We start from the raw sequence: 18,999 nt of genomic DNA, 5'->3' as shown, positions 1-18,999 counted from the left end.
GACAGATCCAGCTGTTACCAAGGAGAACCCCCCCCAAAAAAAACCTCTTACCAAATGGTATTAAAATCCTGCATACACCTCAGCAAAGGCAACTCTTTTTCCCCCCAACAATATTAACCAACTACATACTTTTTCATCCTAATAATGTTAATTCAATGCAAAACTGAGTTATGATTGCTTTGCTTAAGTAAAGATTCCCAACATGAAAGTGAAGGGGAAAACGAAACCTAAAGACCTTTAGAAATTTCCTTACCCTGTTCATATTTGGACAACCACTTACATTTGCATTAACCATAGACAAAAATATTCAGCAAAGATGCATAAGATTATCACTGAACATCAATATTTTGAGAATAGCATCTAACATACTTAAAATGTTTTCTTGGTAAAACTGAACAATTGCTCAGTGAGCTTTGGTTTTCTAGCTGAGCGCTCAGTAATTTTAAAGTATAATTTATCAGGAGACATAATTTTCAGCACCTACATCCACTCTGGTGCTGTGTGCAGATTCTACTACCACCAAATAATAACTTCTTAGCTGAAAGGTCACTATTTACCCAAAAACAAATCTGGCTTCTACACTAATCCATAGTAAGACAGTCTATGGCACGAACGTATTTTCCTGCAATTAAATAAAATATTTGAAAAAATAACTATTAAAAGTTTCATACAACCTTACAAAAATGGTAGATTATATAGTGCAAGAGAGTAATATAAATGAGTTACATCACAATGTAAAACTGTCAAGGAAACTCCAGAAAGATGCACACACACATACTAGGGTTGCCAAGTCCAATTCAAGAAATATCTGGGGACTTTGGGGGTGGAGCCAGGAGACATTAGGGGTGGAGCCAAGATCAAGGCTGTGACAAGCATAATTGAACTCCAAGGGGAGTTCTGGCCATCACATTTAAAGGGACAGCACACCTTTTCAATTCCTTCCTTTCATAGGAAATAATGAAGGATAGGGGTACCTTCTTTTGGGGCTCATAGAATTGGACCCCCTGCTCCAATCTTTTTGAAACTTGGTGGGTATTTTGGGGAAAGGCACTAGATGCTATACTGAAAATTTGGTGCCTCTATCCCAAAAAACAGCCCCCCCAGAGCCCCAGATACCCGCGGATCAATTCTCCATGATTTTCTATGGGAATATATCTCCATAGGGAATAACAGAGTTCCCAGCAGACATTTCCCTCCCCTCCCCCCGCTTTCTGACGACCCTGAAGCGGGGGGAGGGCCTCCAAACCGGGGGATACCCTGCCCCCACCTGGGGATTGGCAACCCTAACACATACACACACAAAAAATCACAAGCATGAAAGCAAGTCTCAATTTTCATGTTGGCTTTTAATCTGAAATCTAAAATTCTTTGACTGACTTCTCCAGGGCCCACAACTGCAAACATGGAATTTCACCAGGTAGCTGGCAAGACAGCAGGTGCATGGTAGTTTGATGATATATTTTATTCTAGCACTATTCAGCACAAACCTAACTACACAGCAATCTCCAATTTTGATATATTTATTTGCTTCACTATGTTTTTCTCCCATAATGAAATCCAAACGAATGGTGACCATATAAACTAAGTTTGCTATTCCTGCTTGGTCCTTGCTAATCTTCATGTTGTCTGCTAATTTTTCTGCTTGCCCTCTACCTATATATACAGACTGATGACTTCCATTTCAATGTATCTGAAGAAGTGTGCGTGCACGTAAAAACTTTATTGGTCTTAAAAGTGCCACTGGACTCAAATTTTGTTCTATAACTATTCAGTATCTTGTCCATTCTTTTATTAAACTTATGCATTATCAAAATAAATTTGAGCAATCCTCTGTGCCACAGCTTCTTGTGGTTGGCCATGATATGTAATGCATAAGATCAGCGCCAGAATATAATCAAATTGAGACAACAGAATGGTAATGTGAATTATGAACAGAAAAAAAATCAATACAAGGAACAGAAACAAAACAGAACACACAAAAGTTGTATCTCATACAAGACAATTTTGATAGTATACAGCATACATTATAGAAGGTATCTTTATAGAAGTGTATTAATAACAAGCTGTATACCATTAAACAAAGTATCAACAACATTTTTGTCCTTCAGTCCTTACTACATTTAAATAGACCATTACCAGTTACATTTCGAGGAGAATGCCACCAACACTCAAACCATTTCTCTATTAATTAAAGAGAAATATATTTGTATATTTTGGAACACCTAAGATAACATGTTGATTTTGCTCCATTTTTACCAGCATTTGTACAACTTTTTTTGATTTTTGCAGTGGTCACCTTATTTTATACTATCATATTTAAAACAGTTTCCACTACAATAAACACTAGAAACTATGCGCTATTCTAAGCATTTTTTCCAATATGCAGGTATACAACCTCTTCCGTAACCAATTTCATATTTTCTTGTGTATTTCAACGTTTTATGCCATCTTTCTACTAAACTTAGGGTCCCCAGAAGACACAAAATAACAAATGATAAGTACATATATTTTAATTTAAAATTGTTTAAATTGTTTTCATTACATGTATTTATAAAAATGAAACTCTTAAAAACAAGAACAGACAAAAGACATAAATGGGAAGGAGGTTCGGTATTTTATTTATGCATACAAACTTTTAATTAGCTATTCAACTTTATGATGTAGCCTTACTGAACCTTCAGCATCTTGTAAGGTACTCATTTATACTAAGCCTTCTGTTTGTAAAGGTGATACTAACAGCACAACCCAGAGGGGGGAGGGAGCGGAAAGTCTTTTGGGAGCAGAAAAGCCGCTACGTGGGCGCAGGAGGGGCTTACGCCAACGTACGACTGGCGCCACCACAGTGGAGGGGAATTATGTGGGCAGGGGGCCACCCGAGGGCAGCGGCACCTGAGGGCTGCACCCAAAAGTGGGTGGAAGTGAGGCAGAGCGCGATGTTCAGGCAGAGGAAGGGGTGAAGTTGGGGGCGTGACCAGGATTAGGCGGCTTCCTGAGCAGTTTGGCCCATGACAGCCCCCCCCCCCGAGAGGCACAATGTTATGCCAGCAAAAATAGCGGGATGTCCCATAGGCACTCATTGAAACCAAAAACAAAGGTCGCCTCCACTGCTGCAGAAGATCGTAAACCCCTTAGGGAGCAGCTTGATTGCCTCACCAATCCCCACGTGTCTCAGCTTGACAAGCCTCCTCCCCGGCGCCCAATCTCAGCCCCCCCCCCACAAATACTTCCGCTCTGCCTCGCACAACTCAGTTGTTAGGGGCAGCTTCACATGGCGGGAAGCTCTGCGAGCTCCCTGCCATACAGACTTAGAGTGAGGGACAGGCAGGAACGTTGGTGACGGGTTTTGCACCATGCGGTTGCTTTGACAGTATTTTGACTTGTGAGAGGGAGAGAGAGGTCTCTCCCCTGGGGCTAACTGCTCGTTTCCAGGTTTTCACAGGTTCCGGGCTCCCAGAGGCTCTGCATGCGAGGACTGTCGCCCATGGCTGGGTAAGTTCCACTGTCCACCCCCATCCGCCCCCTCCCCTCGCTCTCAACCGCTCAATATGCGAGTGTCTCTGGCACTTGAATCCAGCAGTGGGCTCCAGCAGGGGGCATTTGCTGAGCCCACTTCTCTGTGCTGCAGTCTGCTCCTTCCCCTTGATCTGCCCTCTGCCACATTCCCAACCCCTTGTAGGGCATGGGGGGAGGGGGTGTATGGCAGCTGCCCTGATGTGGGGAGGTGGGTCAGAGACTGTCCCTTTAAAAGAGCACTCAAGTGAAATGCAGCCTGCTCTTCCAGCTGCTGCCCCTGCAGGTACTCTTGATCTCTGTCTCCGTTTTGCAGGTGGGACTCCAACACAGAGGCTTCCGCGTGTGTTGCTCCACTGCCCCCCCCCCACTCCCTCAGCTGCTTCTGCCTGCCGCTTGGAATGGAGCACCACCCACGGCAAGACTGCCCAGCGCGCTCCAGGGAGACTGTTGCACTCTGTTCTGGAAAAATAAAAGTCTAAGCTGCGCCTTCTGTTGTCTCTCCTGCTTGGCATCTGCTGCACATTCCCAGGGCAACCCCCCCCTCTGTTAGTGGCCTCTCCGAGGGAATGCCTGGGAGGGTGGGCAGACTTGGTTCTTGGGGGGGGGAATGGGCTATGAGCCGCCACACTGCCCCCCGCATGGCTGGACAGGGGAGGGGGGGTGGTGCCCCTCAGCCTGCCCGGGCTGATGGCCTACCCGACTGCACAGAGTTGTTGTGCGCTGGGTACTTGGCAGGGGAGCGCTGAAGTGGATGCATGCCCAGCGGCTCGCACTCTGAGTTCTGTGCCCCCCAGGGGAGGTGTTCCTTGCAATTAGCAGGGGGCAGCAGCAGGGCAACACCGGGGGGAGCTCCAGGGGGTGTCTTTCGGACTTGGTCTGGCCACTCCAAGACACACATTCCAGCTGCTGTCTAGGACAGCGAACTCCTGCACTTGGCACTTCCTGCTTGTTTGCACATGCCTCTGCTCGCCTGCCTGCCATTGGCAGAGTCTCTGACAGCGGGAGGGAGTGGGGGGATTGACAGCCTCACAGGCATGGGCTTTCCGCCCCCTCGCCGGTGATGTGCAACGGGCTGGTCAATCCCGTGGTCCCGTGCAAGCCTGCGCCTCCCCCACCCCTGCCTCGGAAGTGGGCCAATGGCGTGCGCCTGCGTGGAATCACCATGGCAACGTGTTCTCTCTCGCTCATCGGGCTGCTCTTCCCCCTCCAAGCGTGGCGTAATGTCTCCCCTTTGGAAACCTATGAGTGGCGCTGTAGATCCATCCATGCCCGAGCGGCCGTCAGCCACATATGTCTGGATTGGGCTGCCCATCAGCACCATTATAAGACATTATGTATTTATTTCAAGGGGGAAGGATTTACCACAGTTGCCTCATCCCACAAGGCCTGCTAAATTTTAAAGTCAGATGGAAAAGCCAACTAGCCTTAAGTACCTTCAGTCTTTTTAGACACCACAAAGTGCAAAAACATTGAAGGAATCAAAACTGTCTTGTTTTTCAACAGGCTCACAACAAACTGTACTAAAAGAGACTAACAGTGCAAGCGTACGCAAAATTACTCATGTCTAAGTTCATTGAAATCAATGAGTTTTAGAATGCACTGAAAATCCATAATTAGTGTTGAAAACAGAATATATAATGATATGTATAGCATAATTCATGTTCAGTTTCAGCAAGAAAGGCAGATTATAAATGAATTAAAGTTATACTATACCCTACTAAGAGTAAACATACGATACAAAGAAGTTGCCCACTCCCCTGGTCGAGCTACATGAGACACAGTTTTTGATGTTTTAGAAATAGATCCTAAAACAATTGGCTAATTTCATTCTGTGGCTGTAAAAGCTGTCCCCTTCCCCATCTTGCCCAGTACCAGGAAGCAGAATACATCTGCTTCCATCATCACCTGTAATAATTAGAATGTATCTGCATAAACACCACCTTAGTGTGCTTACATTATGCATATCCATGCAGAAAATAAATGTATTTCCCTTTTCATCACTGCTTCCATCTAATTAAAAGTTTTAAAAAGACCAACTTTTAAAGGAAGATTGACACAGCAAACTTGTACTCAGTTATTCCACTTCAAAGTCTCAGATGATTGGAGTGGGTAAACAGTTACAGTGATCTCAACAAGTTCAAGGACTACCTTGACTATTTATCACCCTTCCTTCACTCACTACCCACCAATTCAAAATACACTGCCACTAGTGCTCACCTATTTTTTAGCCATAACATGGAAGAATATAAATGTTCCATTAATACATCAGCAATGGACCAAAATTATTTATAGTAATATTCCCAAAACTATCATAGTATAGTGTCTAAATATGAGCTAGGGTGCTTAATAGGAACATTACATGTAATTCAATATGGCTTTGAATACATTGCAAGTACTCCCATTTCACAACTGTATTTTTTCATCTTTGTTGCGTTGAGCAATTGTAACATCAATATGCTTTCAAATGGTTCATCAGTACTGATACTCCAGTCACTTTCTTTCATTAGAAAACAGGCTGTATTTAACAGTGTCTTTTAGTACACTATCATGCACCATATTATCCTGAACAATGAAAAGGAGTTCTTACCTGCAAGTCTGTCTTCAGCCATTTGGAGTCAAATCTAGTCTGAGCAGCCAAACAAAAAGATTCAGAAGACATCTTCCCTTCCACAGCCAGACTTTTCAGCTAGCTGGACAACCTGTTACAAAAATATGTGTATTATTAAGGTGATATTACAATCTACAGATGATTCTCTTGTCTCGGCTGATATCCACCTGACCTAAAAGCTATTCTCATGAAGAAGCTACTACAGCAGGCTACACACCATACACCTACTCAATGTTTGACAGCTGGTAAACAGCAGCCTCAATATAGCCATTCAGTCTATACTCATGTCCTCCCCAAAGAACTAAAATCAAAAATATTCCTCTTGGATGCACCATCCCTTAAGAAACTATCCTTCAGTGCTATCCTTTAGACTTGTAACTGGTGCATAAAATAAATAATTGATTAATACTTATGCAAGTCAACTAATCTAAACCATTTACCCTACTTAACCCTGAAAAAACCATTATGAAAGAGAGGGAAGCAATACAGCTAACTCTAGAAAAGGACAGATTTTCACTGCCTTCTCCAGTCCCACCATCTACACTGCAAAAGGAGACGAATATATTCTAACCACACAGATTTTATACTGTTTCAAGCTGCAAAAACTTCTTTCTGCTCATCAGCAAAAAGGAAGGAGAAGAAAGAGATTTGCAATCCGGGGCATCAACCTGCAAGGCCCAAACCTCAAAGTACATTGCTTGCCTAATTGCAGAGCATCTCTAAAAACAAAAAAGGGAGGGAGGGAGCCAAGATTAGGAAAAACCACTCTGCATCAAAGCAGATTCTCCCCACTCAGCGAACGTAAGGGCTCCTACTCAAGCTCACAGAACAAGCTCCAAATACAAAACATCTTGCTCACCGTCAGAAACAGGCAGGAAATCCTCACACATGGCAACCGCCACCCCAAAACCAAGATAACACAGTTGCAAACATGAAACCCAACCCCCCCTCCAAAAAAAACCAAAGCAGAAGAGACCCATTAGAAAGGGAAACCGAGGCTCAGGTCTGAGCTCCCCCGAATCATTTCCCCAAGCGGCCGAGCACACAATGCACGCGCAGAAACACACACGCCTTGTTCCCAGCAAGAAGCTTTCCTCCCCCTCGCCGATTTTCCTCCCGTCAGGGAAGAACGAGGGCTCCTTGAGAGAGGCCCAGCTCCCTACAGGCTCCCGTAGACAGCTAGGAGGTCTATGGGGCCTCTCGTCCCTGGGGTCTGTGGGGGCCGCCGCCTCCTCTTCCTTGCACCGATTCGGGGAGGCCTCCTGCAGAGGGTCTCTCATGTACTCACCAAGCCCGCTCCCCTTGGCCGTGAGGGGAGGGCGGCGGCGGCCCCAGGAGCGACCTGTCAGCCGCCCACCAGCTAATCCCCCTCCCCGACTCTTCCCCTCCCCCAATGCCCAGCCAAACCGGATAGAGGTGGAACCCCTCGTCCCTTTCCGGGCCAATCAAAACACCGCAGGCCGTCCATGTTTCACCAATCCAAGCGAGAAGGAGGCGGGATATTTCTTCTCCTCCTCGCGGAGAAATCATAGAGATGAGCCGGCAAGAAGAGTCAGTACGCTTCAGCGGTGAGAGGTTTTGGTGCTTTGCGGTGAGGAGAAGTGAAGGCTGGGTGGATGAAAATACAACAGCAGATTGGTGACAATCTGTGGCAGCCAATTTAAACTGGAGTCCAGTGGCACGTTAGAGACTAAGGCTGCGATCACACATGCTATACAATGCCGTTTCAACGTACTTTCCAACTGGATTTTGCTGTGTGAACTGGCAAAATCCAGTTGGAAAGTGCATTGAAGCTGCATTATTTAGCATGTGTGATGGCAGTTTAAAAAACTTTTTCGGCGTAAGTTTTAGGGAGTAAGATAACTCTTTATCAGGTGCATGAAATATACATCTTTTGAGTCGATGCCATTATGCTAACAACAGAAAGGGGATGGGGAACGTTAGAAAGACAAGAAAGTTTAAAACAAGGCCTAATCCGCTTTTAACAACAGCTTTGTTTTCCAAACAGTGCTTTCAGAGATCTCTTAGATATTAGACTGCTTCTGTTAATTTTTACATCAGAATTGTAGTAGTGTGAATTAGGTTTTTAAACATGCACTGGTTCCTATGGAAAGAAACACTGGGGAAAGGTGAACTTTAGATTGTAAGAGATTTTACAGCTTTTGTCTTTCAATTTTCTGTTCTTTTTTTTCCCCCAGCAAAAATATACATTGAGACAAATGAAAGTTTACAACTAAGGAAAGAAAACTTAAGTTCGAGTGCTTGTCCTTCTTCCAAACTGAAGAACAAAGATTTATAAATGCTGAAGTGCCCTGAACCATAAAGAAAGGCAGGGTATAAATGTTTTCATAAATAATTTGTATTCTTCTGGATGCAAAAGCTGGACTTTTAAAAAATAAAGAATTTTAGTACATGGGGATCACTGTCCTCAGTTTTGCTTCGTACTGATGTCCTTGGTATAAAATGTTTTGAAAAGTATTGGCAAAACACATGGTGTAGATTTGTCCTGGTGAAGCATCTTAGTCTTCAGGGGGCTTGCAAATATTTTAGATCAGTAATAAACTACACACCTGCCAGCATTGCTCACAAACATTTTTTTAAAAATAGTTTCAATAAAAAGGACTAGCAGTACAACCCAAAGTAGAATTATAACTTTTGTGGCGGATGAGCCTTCAGGCCATGTTCCACCCTGCCTCCAAGGTTTTCCCAACACCTGGGGAGGCTTTTCTTTCTCTCTTGGGTAGCCTGGCACCACCACTTGACCTTTGCAGGAATTACCCATTGGGAGAGTCAGGGCTCCCAGCTTCTCTTCCAAGTTCTGAGGCCTTGCCTCTGTGCCTCTATTTGCCCAGCACATATATGAACATATGAAGCTGCCTTATACTGAATCAGACCTTTGGTCCATCAAAGTCAGTATTATCTTCTCAGACTGGCAGCGGCTCTCCAGGGTCTCAAGCTGAGTTTTTTCACGGTTATTTGCCTGGACCCTTTTTTGGAGATGCCAGGGATTGAACCTGGGACCTTCTGCTTCCCAAGCAGATGCTCTACCACTGAGCCACCGTCCCTCTCCCTTAGTCACCATGGCGACTGTTTACTGCCTTGTGCACCCCTGGATAAGTAGCCACTTGTCAACTGCCAGTGTTCCCCCTGGCACTCCTAGAATAGCATGTCCAAGATGGAGGAGATCTATTTGGTACAGTGAACTGCTACCAGCATCAAAACTTACAAAGTGTTTATTTAAAAGAAAATGTTCACAAGCATACTTTTAGCACAGCACCAGATTGAGCAACGGATTAAAAAAAAAACAGTTAAACATAAATCCTCTGTTCCTTTATACATGCCCTAGCAGTTGTTAAAATATAGGGCAGGCCCCTAAAGTTTAGAAAGTTAGAAATCTCTACAGAGTTTCATTACCTTTAAGGTTCTTGCAGCTCTTTAGGCCACCGCATGGTCAATGGCTGTCTCCTTCAGACCTCAGCTAAGAGTTGTCTCACTGATGCACCCAGCATGCAAGAGCCCTCCTCTTTGCTGCAGTAAGTTATCTTCTCCCTTTCCCATCCCACTGATTAGGTCAGGCCTGGTCAACAAAGCATTTCCTGGAGCGTCTTCCTGGAGATCATTCCTGGAGTCATTCTAGTGAAGTCCTCCAAATCTCTGTTTCCTGCTTGGAAAAGGGGGAGAGCTTGACCCACCAGTCTCTTTCCTGCTAGATCTATTAGCATTTGCATTAAGGTGGGCTGAAGTACGTCTGGAAAGCGATTAAACTATTTCCCCCCCCCCCCTTCTTGCCTATTCTTGGCTCAGCAGGGGACAAAACCTTTTAAAACTCAGAGTGAAGATTTTGCTCATTTTAAACCTTCAAAGGAAAAATGCATTTCTTCACACCCTTGAATGCAGTGGGCTTAGAATGGTGCAGCTGTTTAGGACTGCACTGTTAAGAGAACATTTTCTGGTAGTAAGCCTTGTTTCAGCATTGTTGAATATAACTGAGTAGGATTCTGATGCCAGTACAAGGCATCACAAAACCACCACAGCATCAGTAAAAAGATTCTCATTTGTCAAAAAGGCATTGAAAATGTAAAACAAAAGGTTTTACCTGTGTTTAAAGTTCAACAGAGTAGGTACTAGGCAAATGGCAGGGGACAGGATACAGGGCGAGGCAGAAATAGAGTAAACTTATAGGAACCCCAGAACAGCACTTCCAAAGAGGATCTTCATAATCTAGCACAGGGGTGGCCAAACTGGTTTGGGAGCCACATGTGGCTCTTTCACACATATTGTGTGGCTCGTGAAGCCCCCCACCCCATCAGCTGGCTTGGAGAAGGCATTTGTCTCTTTAAATCACTAAGCCAAGCCAGCTGACAGCTTTGAAAATGCATTTAAAGTTAACACTGCTTTCTTTCCACCCCTCCTCCCTCTCCCCATCTATTTGCCTGACCGCCTGCCTGCCTGCCTTCCTTCCTTCCTGCCAGCCAGCCAGCTTTCAAACATCTGACATTTATGTGTTGCAGCTCTCAAACATCTGATGTTTATTCTATGTGGTTCTTGTGTTAAGCAAGTTTGACCTCCCCTGGTCTAGCAGGTCTCTATAGAAAAATATGTATTTTCAAATATCCTGTTCCCAGAAGTTCAAAAACTTTAGGTAGAGTTTTTCTCAGATATCCATAAAATTCTTCACACTGATGCCCTTGTAGATTCAAGTGTAGCTCTTCTGAGCACATCTACAAACTTTCCTAATGTAATACTCTACAGTGAGTTCAGTTTTTCAAGATTTGTTGAAGGCAAATTATTTCAGAGTTCGGGGCGGAATTCCTTATCAAATAATGGCTGTGGTACTGAAAATATGTTTAGCTTTGGTGAATTAAGCTGACCATTCAAATACATTGTTTTAAAATCAAACCATACCTCATACAATTTGGATTCTTTTTTTCTGTCACCAGCCTGCTTTTTCTAGTCAAGCCTATTTTAAACTTCATTTTTATCTACTATATGTGACTTAATCAGAAAAAAGCCTTCTGTTGATTGACTCTCAGAATATTTTTTTCTGTTTAATTATAGTATACACAAACTGTTTATGCATTGTACATCAGTATTTATTTAAAGAATTTTTAAAGGCTGAGCAAAATTTGCTTAGGTAAAGTCTTCAGGTTAAAGTTTTCATTCCTCCAATAACTTTGTCAATGTTTGGAAGCTGTGAGACCTAAAAATAGTACTAGCATTAGTAGGTAGGCTGTGCTCTGGTGACATCCTGTGGTTGTACTGTAAAATAAGTGGAGTAAGTGGAGTACTAATTACATTGGCAATCTATAGCAGCAAAATGTATAAGTTTTAAAAAACTGCAGGAAAGCCAATCTGGATCAAAGCCAAGGCACTGGAGGTGGAGCTTTCTGCATTTTCCAATAGAAACTGTTCCTCTCTCAATCTACTATTAACTCTACTAGGGGAAACAGTCATTGAGTGGAAGGGACCCCCAGGGTCATCAACCCTTTCCACAATGCAGGAAACTCGCAAATGCCTCCCCCCCCCCGCCACACACCCAGTGATCCCTGTTCCATGCTCAGAAGATGGCAAAAAACCCCACAAAAAACTCCAAGATCCTTGACCAAACTGCCTAGAAAAAAATTGTCACCTGACCCCAGACTGGTGAACAGCATTTTCCTGAGGCATATAAGAAGGCCACAAGAACTAAGCACAATGCAACTCTTCCTGCCCTCCTTCTCGTGATCCACCTAAGTTCACAGAACCAACATTGCTGTCAGATGACCATCTAGCCTCTCTTTAAAAACCTCCAAAGAAGGAGAGCTCACCATCTCTCAAGGAAGCCTGTTCCACTGAGGAACCACTCTGTCAGGAAATTCTTCCTAACGTTTAGTTGAAAACTCTTGATTAATTTCAACCCACTGGTTCTGGTCTGACCTTCTGGGGTTACAGAAAACAATTCTGCACCATCCTCTATATGACACCCCTTCAAGTATTTTAAGATGGGTATCATAACAGTCCGTCTCTTGGATTGCTGCCTTGACATGGCAAGAGGTCTTCCGCGGTTCAATGAGGCTGTGGGCTATGCCATGCAGGGCCACCCAAGATGGACAGGCCACAGCTGAGAACCCAGACAAAATTTGATCCACTGGAGAAGGAAATGGCAAACCAGTATCCTTGCCAAGAAAACCACATGGACAGTAACAAAAGATACGGCGCTGGAAGATGAGCCCCTCATCTTAGAAAAATTGAACTTTTATATGGACTTCTCAGCTTCAGAATAGCATATGCTGAAATAATTCATTTTTCTCTCTTGAATACATATTCTTGTTTATTCTCTAATTGATCAGGAAGCTTTTATCTGATTTTTCAAGATATTTAAGTTTATATTTTCTGCAAAAACTGTAAATAAAACACTTTTCTTCTTAACCACTCTTTGTATAGAAATCATTTCTGATGTTCTAATTACTATTTTAATTAGCCTTCAAAACTTGATAATTTATTTTCACGTATTTCAAAGGTTCTAGATAGGAACCATAAATATTCTGTTAGAAGTATCTTTTAATTGGCAAAAGTCCCAGTCTACTGGCCTTGGCATCTTGGCTGAAAATACTTTCCAATAACAAGGTTTACCTTTGCTTGTTAAAATAATAATGCTGATTGCAAAGCTTTTTAATTCCTTGCTACCATCATAGAGTCTAGTGGATTAAATGATCAAAAATGCTCAAACCATGCATTTCCTTAGCTAAATATAATAATTTTCTAACAAATATAACACAGTATTAAACATTTAGAAGCCTTGTGATAAACACGCGGTAGAAGAATTTATAAAATTTATTATTCCACATTTGAGTGCTAATAAATCATATTAACTAGCAAAGCCTCTCCTGTTGCCTGCTGATTCAGAGACTCTTAATTGGATATAATTTCTTTTAATCCATAATGCTCAAAACTATTATTTTATATACTTTCTCACAATCTAAACTATAAGCAACAAATTTCTTAGCCAATATTAAAATATTATGGGCTATAAGCAATATTGAGGAACTTTAAAATTTAATTCGCCTTTTGAAACTGTGATCCCCCTCAAATAAAGAAAGAGCATTTTGCCAAGTTAATTTTGTCTGTTCAGAAAATTAAACCATAAATTTCCCATTTTAACATCTCATAAGTGAGTTGCACTGTATAGTTTATGGACAGCTAATTACTGTTGTCGACTGCTTTCTAGAGGCCCAAATCCTGGTCCAGGAGATTTCCCAAAGATCTATGAAATAACACTCATTTAGGCCTTGGGCTTATTCAGTCTATGCTATCACATTATTGGTGTACTACTGTTTTAATATATTGGGAATGTTATTATTTAAACTGATGTATATTTATTTTATTTTATCAGATTTATATCCCGCCCCCCCAACAGACTCAGGGTGGCTGACAACAGTTAAAAATAAGTTTTAAATATGTCAATGCTTTTATTATGTACACCACCCTAAACTGTAGGAATGATCCGTCGACTCGTGTATTTTGAGGAAGCAGAGAGGCCTGACTCTTCAGCCAACCCTTATTTTATTTATACATGTTGTCTTGAAGCTAAATTTACCCTAGTACATATCACTTAAACAGGAAACATCTGTTCAATGCGAAGCAGACCATATCTATACATTTTACAGGATTCAATACAGTCATCAATTTGTCAATAGTGCATGTGTCAGCATAAGGAAGTGGGAATGTGAGTGAACACGGATGTGAGATGCCTGTGCCCTTTTGGCTCTTCAGACACAATGGGGAATATAGGCATTCCAGGCTGGTATGCCAGACACATGGTCTCACCCACGTTCCTGTCTGCGGCCTTTGTGGGACCCAGGAATCAAGTAGCCTTTCAGGTGCATGATTCCCACATTCCACTCTTTTTTCTTTTATTTATTGAAAGCTTACTTTATTAAGGCAATTTTGTGTGATCATAATTCTGTGTGACCACTCAGGAAGGGCAGTTAAGTGACAATTTGGTTTTCGACATTCCCCGGAAAGACTGAAATGACACTACAATAGGGTAAAGACAAAGACAGGGTAAAGATGGACCACAGGAGGAAAGACACTGATAGGATTATTCACTTACACTGGCACAGTTCAGGAGTGTTCCATGTAGAGAAGATGTGTTTGTTCCATCTAGAAAAGATATGTGGATGTGTGGAGGGGAAAAAGTCACTCAGAGGCATGCCTTGGCTGTGCAGCCCAGCTTTTCAGTGTGGAGTTTCCTGGTCTCCATCATGAGACTTTTCTGGGCGCACAGAGTAGTTTGAGAGGGCCCACTATGGCTTTCAGGGCTACCCTCTTTATTTGACAGCGCTCTGGTATCAATCCCCCCCCCCCATTTTTGTACTGCCTAATCCTTGGATGATGTGTGCCACTTTTTCATGATGTGCTGCCATTCAGACTTCATACAACCAGGGTTGAGACACAGTTGGGACCAGGGGAAAGGGCTTAAAAATGTCAACCACCAAAAAGTAAGCTCTTCATGTATGAGGGAAAGCTATGTGTCTTGGTACTGACAATTCTTTTATCAATAAACATTACGAGCTATGATGCAAAAATACAAAACTCATCTCAATTTCTAAAACACATAAGGGACATATGCAAGTGACATGCTATACATGCTATACATGTTGTCTAGAAGCTAAATTTACCCTAGTACATATCACTTAAACAGGAAACATCTGTTCAATGCGAAGCAGACTATACAATTTACAGGATTCAATACAGTCATCAATTTGTCAATAGTGCATGTGTCAGTGTAACGTACTCGAGGCGGAGACGAGAGTAGGGCAACATGGTTTATTAGGAGCACGTTGCAAGCGAGAGAACACGCGGGCCGGGTCCCACTTATATACAATCCCCAGTACAACCTACAGGGTTGGTCAGGCCAATCCTGACCCGTTGAACTTCCCGCCACAGCTATTGATAGGCGGGGAGATTCGCGCCCTGCGCTGGGGCTTCTGGGACGGCCCAGTTGCCCCTGCGTCCGGTCGCATATTATTTACTGATACACTACACCCCTCCCCCCCTGGTTAATGCACATAGTCTTGCAAATATGCGGGAGGTCGGCGCTCTCTGGTGGACCGTCTGGGGAGGTCCTGAGGGGGAGGCGCCGCCACCGTATCTGATGCTGCGGGGGACCCTGGTGCGGACGGTGGCGGCCGGACTGGTTCTTCGGCACCTACGGGCTCTGGCGGTTCCGGTGCTACTTGGGCCGGCGTTAGGGGTGATGGGGCCGTGTCCTCCGGTCGGTCCCTGATGAGCTCCTCTCCGGCTCTTGCCTCTTCTGTGTCCGCCAGTTCCTCTGGTAGCGTGCGGCGCCTCAATTGGTCTATGTGCCGCCGTAGTACCTGGCCCCCCTCAGTTGATATGTCATAGTGGCGGGACCCAGTGACTCGTAGCACTCGGCCCGCCACCCAATTGGGCCCCCTTGCGTAGTTCCGGGCGTAAACCGGGTCGCCCGCGAAGAAACCCCTGACTGCGTCCCGGACCTCGGGGCTCTCGCGGGTGTCTGACGCCCGGTCAGGGTGTAGTCTGTCCAGCCGGGTTATGAGCTTCCGTCCCATGAGGAGCTCGGCCGGGCTAACCCCGGTGACCGGGTTGGGGGTGATCCTGTTGTCGAATAGGAATGCCGCTAATCGGTGGTCCCAGTCTCCCTGTACAATCCGGCCCAGGGACTCCTTGGTGGTGCGGACCATCCACTCTGCCTGGCCGTTGGTGGCTGGGTGGAAGGGGGCCGCCCTTATGTGCCTAATAAGGTATCGCTGGAGGAACGCCTGGAAGTCTGCGGACGTGAAAGCGGTCCCATTGTCCGAGACTATGGTGTCCGGGATACCGTGTGTGCTTAAGACCCTGCGTAATGCTCGGATTGCGGCTGCGGACGAGGTGGACCCTACGGGGATGACCTCGAGCCATTTGGTGTAGGCGTCCACAATTATCATGAAGATCTGCCCCTGGAATGGCCCCGCGAAGTCGAGGTGGAGTCTCGACCATGGTTTCCTGGTGGACTCCCACCTAGTGGCGGGGGCGCTGGGAGGCTCGGGCCGCGACTCCTGGCACGTCTGGCACCTGCGGACCCAACTCTCTATTTCCCCGTCCATTCCCGGCCACCAGACGTAGCTTCTGGCTAGGGCCTTCATACGCACTATGCCAGGGTTGGTCTCATGGAGGGATTCTAGAACGCGTCTTTGCAGCGGGGGCGGAATCACCACCCTACTACCCCATAGTAGGCACCCCTTGTGGGCCGCTAGTTCCTCCCTCCTGACCTTATAGGGTTTGAAATCTTCCCCCATGTTCCCCTCTGGCCACCCCCTCACCACCCAGTCGAGCACCCGTGCCAGTGTCTTATGTTTCTGGGTGGCCTTGGCGACCTCCGCTGCGTGAAGGGGCGGCTCTGGGAGGCTCTCCATCAGCATGACCTGGTGTGCGGGGGCGGGGTCTGGACCCATTTCTGGGAGCGGCAAGCGGCTGAGCGCGTCAGCGTGACCCATAGCCTTGCCGGCCCGGTGTACCAGTGTGTAAGTGTAGGAGTTGAGGAATTGATTCCACCTCAACACGCGCTGTGACAGGATTTGGGGGGTTTGTCGATCTGGGGCCAGCAGACCTAAGAGGGGCTTGTGGTCCGTGGCTATGGTGAACCTCCGCCCATACAGATACTCATGGAACTTGCGGACCCCCGCCACGATCGCCAGAGCCTCCTTGTCTATCTGCGCGTAATTGCGCTCAGCCGGTGTCAGTGTGCGGGAGTAATACGCTACCGGCACCTCCCTCCCGTCCGGGAGTTGGTGCCCCAGGACTGCTCCCACCCCATACGGCGACGCATCGCAAGCCAAGATGACGGGGAGGCCCTCGTCAAAATGGTGGAGCACCGCGTGGGACACCAGAACGTCCTTGACCGCCTGAAATGCGGCGGCTTGTCGTTTTCCCCAAACCCAAGGGGCTTTTTTATCCAGTAGGCGGTGAAGGGGCTCTGCCAGGGCTGCCTTGTGGGGGAGGAAAGAGTGATAAAAGTTAAGGACCCCCAAGAAGCTTTGTAGCTCCGCTTTGCAGGTGGGGGCCAGAGCTTGCACGATGGCTCGTGTCTTTTCTTCCGTGGGGTGGATTCCCGCTGCGTCCACGGCGAACCCCAGGAACTCCACCCGCGGCACCCCCAGCAGGCACTTCTCCCTCTTGACTTTGAGCCCCGCAGCCTGGAACCGGCGGAGCACCTCTCGGAGGCGGTTGCCGAATTCTTCGGGGTCCGGGGCGGCGACTAAAACGTCATCGAAGAACGGCTGGACTCCGGGGATCCCTTTAAGGAGAGCGTCCATTATACTCTGGAAGATCCCCGGAGCGACGTTTACCCCGAACTGTAGCCTCCTCACCCGGAAGGCCCCCCTGTGCGTTACTATCGTCTGGGCCTCGGCCGTCTTATTGTCTACCGGGAGCTGTTGGTAGGCCTGGGCCAGATCCAGCTTCCCGAAGATTTTAGACCCCGCGAGGGCAGCCAGGACGTGGCTCACCACCGGCACTGGGTAGGGGTTATCCTGCAGTGCCCGGTTTATCGTGCATTTGTAGTCTGCACAGATCCGCACCTCCCCGTTTGGCTTAAGTGGGGTTACGATGGGGGTCTCCCAGGGGGCGTAGTCCACTGGCTCCAGGACTCCCTGGGCTGTAAGGCGGTCTAGTTCGGCCTCTATTTTGGGCTTCAAGGCAAACGGAACCCTCCTTGCCTTGAGCCGAATCGGCCTGACCGTGGGGTCTAGGGGCAGTGAGATGGCCGGCCCCTTGTAGCTTCCCAGGGACCCGTCGAATACTTCGGGGAACTCTTTGCAAATCTCCCCGAACCCGCTGGGCGTTAGGGTTTGCCCCACCCCCTCCACGCGTATTCCCAAGGGTTTGAACCAATCCAGCCCTAGCAGGGTGGCAAGTTGGCGCTTTACCACCAGGATGTCCAGCGGCCCGTAGAAGGACCCCCTCTCGACTTGCACCCGCGCCCACCCCGCAACTTGCACCGGGTTCTTCTGAAAGTCCCGGAGTATGAAGTTCGCCGGCCGCAGTTGCAGCCGCTGCCGGGGGCACAGTTCCCTCAGGGTCTCCTCCGCTATGAGGGAAATGGAGGAACCTGAGTCCACCTCCATTTGGCAGGGGTTTCCTTCGATGAGGACTGCCACTTTAATTTTATCGGGGGTGGCGAGGGGCAAGTTCAGTACCTGTAGGGACGTGGAGTCTGCTGAGTGGAACTCCGCTGACTCGTGGTGCGTGGTCGGCCTCCAGCGGTTGAGCTTGGCCCGGCAAGCCCTGGCGATGTGGCCGGTCTTCCCGCAGCTCCGGCAGTCCCAGGTCCGGTACTGGCAGTCTCTCCGATCGTGGGCATCGCCGCAGCTGGCGCACTTGGTGGTCGGAGCCTTCTCCGACGCCGGTGGTCGATCGGCCGCTCGGGGGCGTTGGGCCGCTCTGTTGGGTGGGCCGGCGGGGCGACGCAGCTGGTAGGCTTCTCTCTCCTCCAGGCGGTCGTGGTCCAGCTCCTCGTGGTGGACGGCGTCTGACCGGGTCTTGGGAAAGGTCCTGGAGGTCCTCTCGAACGCCACCGCTTCGCTGAAGGCGCTCTGGAGGGTGAGCTCCTCTTTGGCGAAGAGCTTCTGCTGGAGCCTCTCGTCGCGGAGGCCCCACGTGAACCGGTCGGCCAGGGTGTCTTCCAGCTGGGGGAAGTTGCAGTTCCCGGCGATCTTGCGGAGGGCTGCCAGATAGTCGGCGGCCGATTCTCCTGCCGCCTGGTCCCTCCTGTGGAACAGGAATCTGCGAGCCACCCGTGAGGGCTGCGGCAAGAAGTAGCCCGTGAGGAGTCTGATGATCTCCTCGTAAGATTTCTCCGCCAGGCGGGCGGGCGC

At 46.9% G+C, this 18,999-nt stretch overlaps 1 protein-coding gene across 1 annotated transcript in view; it reads right to left on the bottom strand.

Moving 5' to 3' along the window:
- The window catches only part of LOC132590671 (E3 ubiquitin-protein ligase HERC2), a 130,431-nt gene extending 122,897 nt beyond the window's left edge, over positions 1–7,534 (bottom strand). Inside the window, exons 1-2 of the mRNA XM_060263636.1 lie at positions 7,410–7,534; positions 6,101–6,212 (exon numbers count right to left, since the gene is read on the bottom strand). Coding sequence (XP_060119619.1) covers positions 6,101–6,172 — 72 coding nt within the window. The 5' untranslated portion in view covers positions 6,173–6,212; positions 7,410–7,534. The remainder of the gene's footprint in view (positions 1–6,100; positions 6,213–7,409) is intronic.
- Positions 7,535–18,999: the final 11,465 nt, after the last annotated feature.

The sequence above is a fragment of the Heteronotia binoei genome, unplaced genomic scaffold (assembly GCF_032191835.1).
Source record: "Heteronotia binoei isolate CCM8104 ecotype False Entrance Well unplaced genomic scaffold, APGP_CSIRO_Hbin_v1 ptg000532l, whole genome shotgun sequence".
Classification (NCBI taxonomy): domain Eukaryota; kingdom Metazoa; phylum Chordata; class Lepidosauria; order Squamata; family Gekkonidae; genus Heteronotia; species Heteronotia binoei.
The sequence above is the reverse complement of the archived record's forward strand: the minus strand, read 5'-3'. Positions and strand labels throughout refer to the sequence as shown.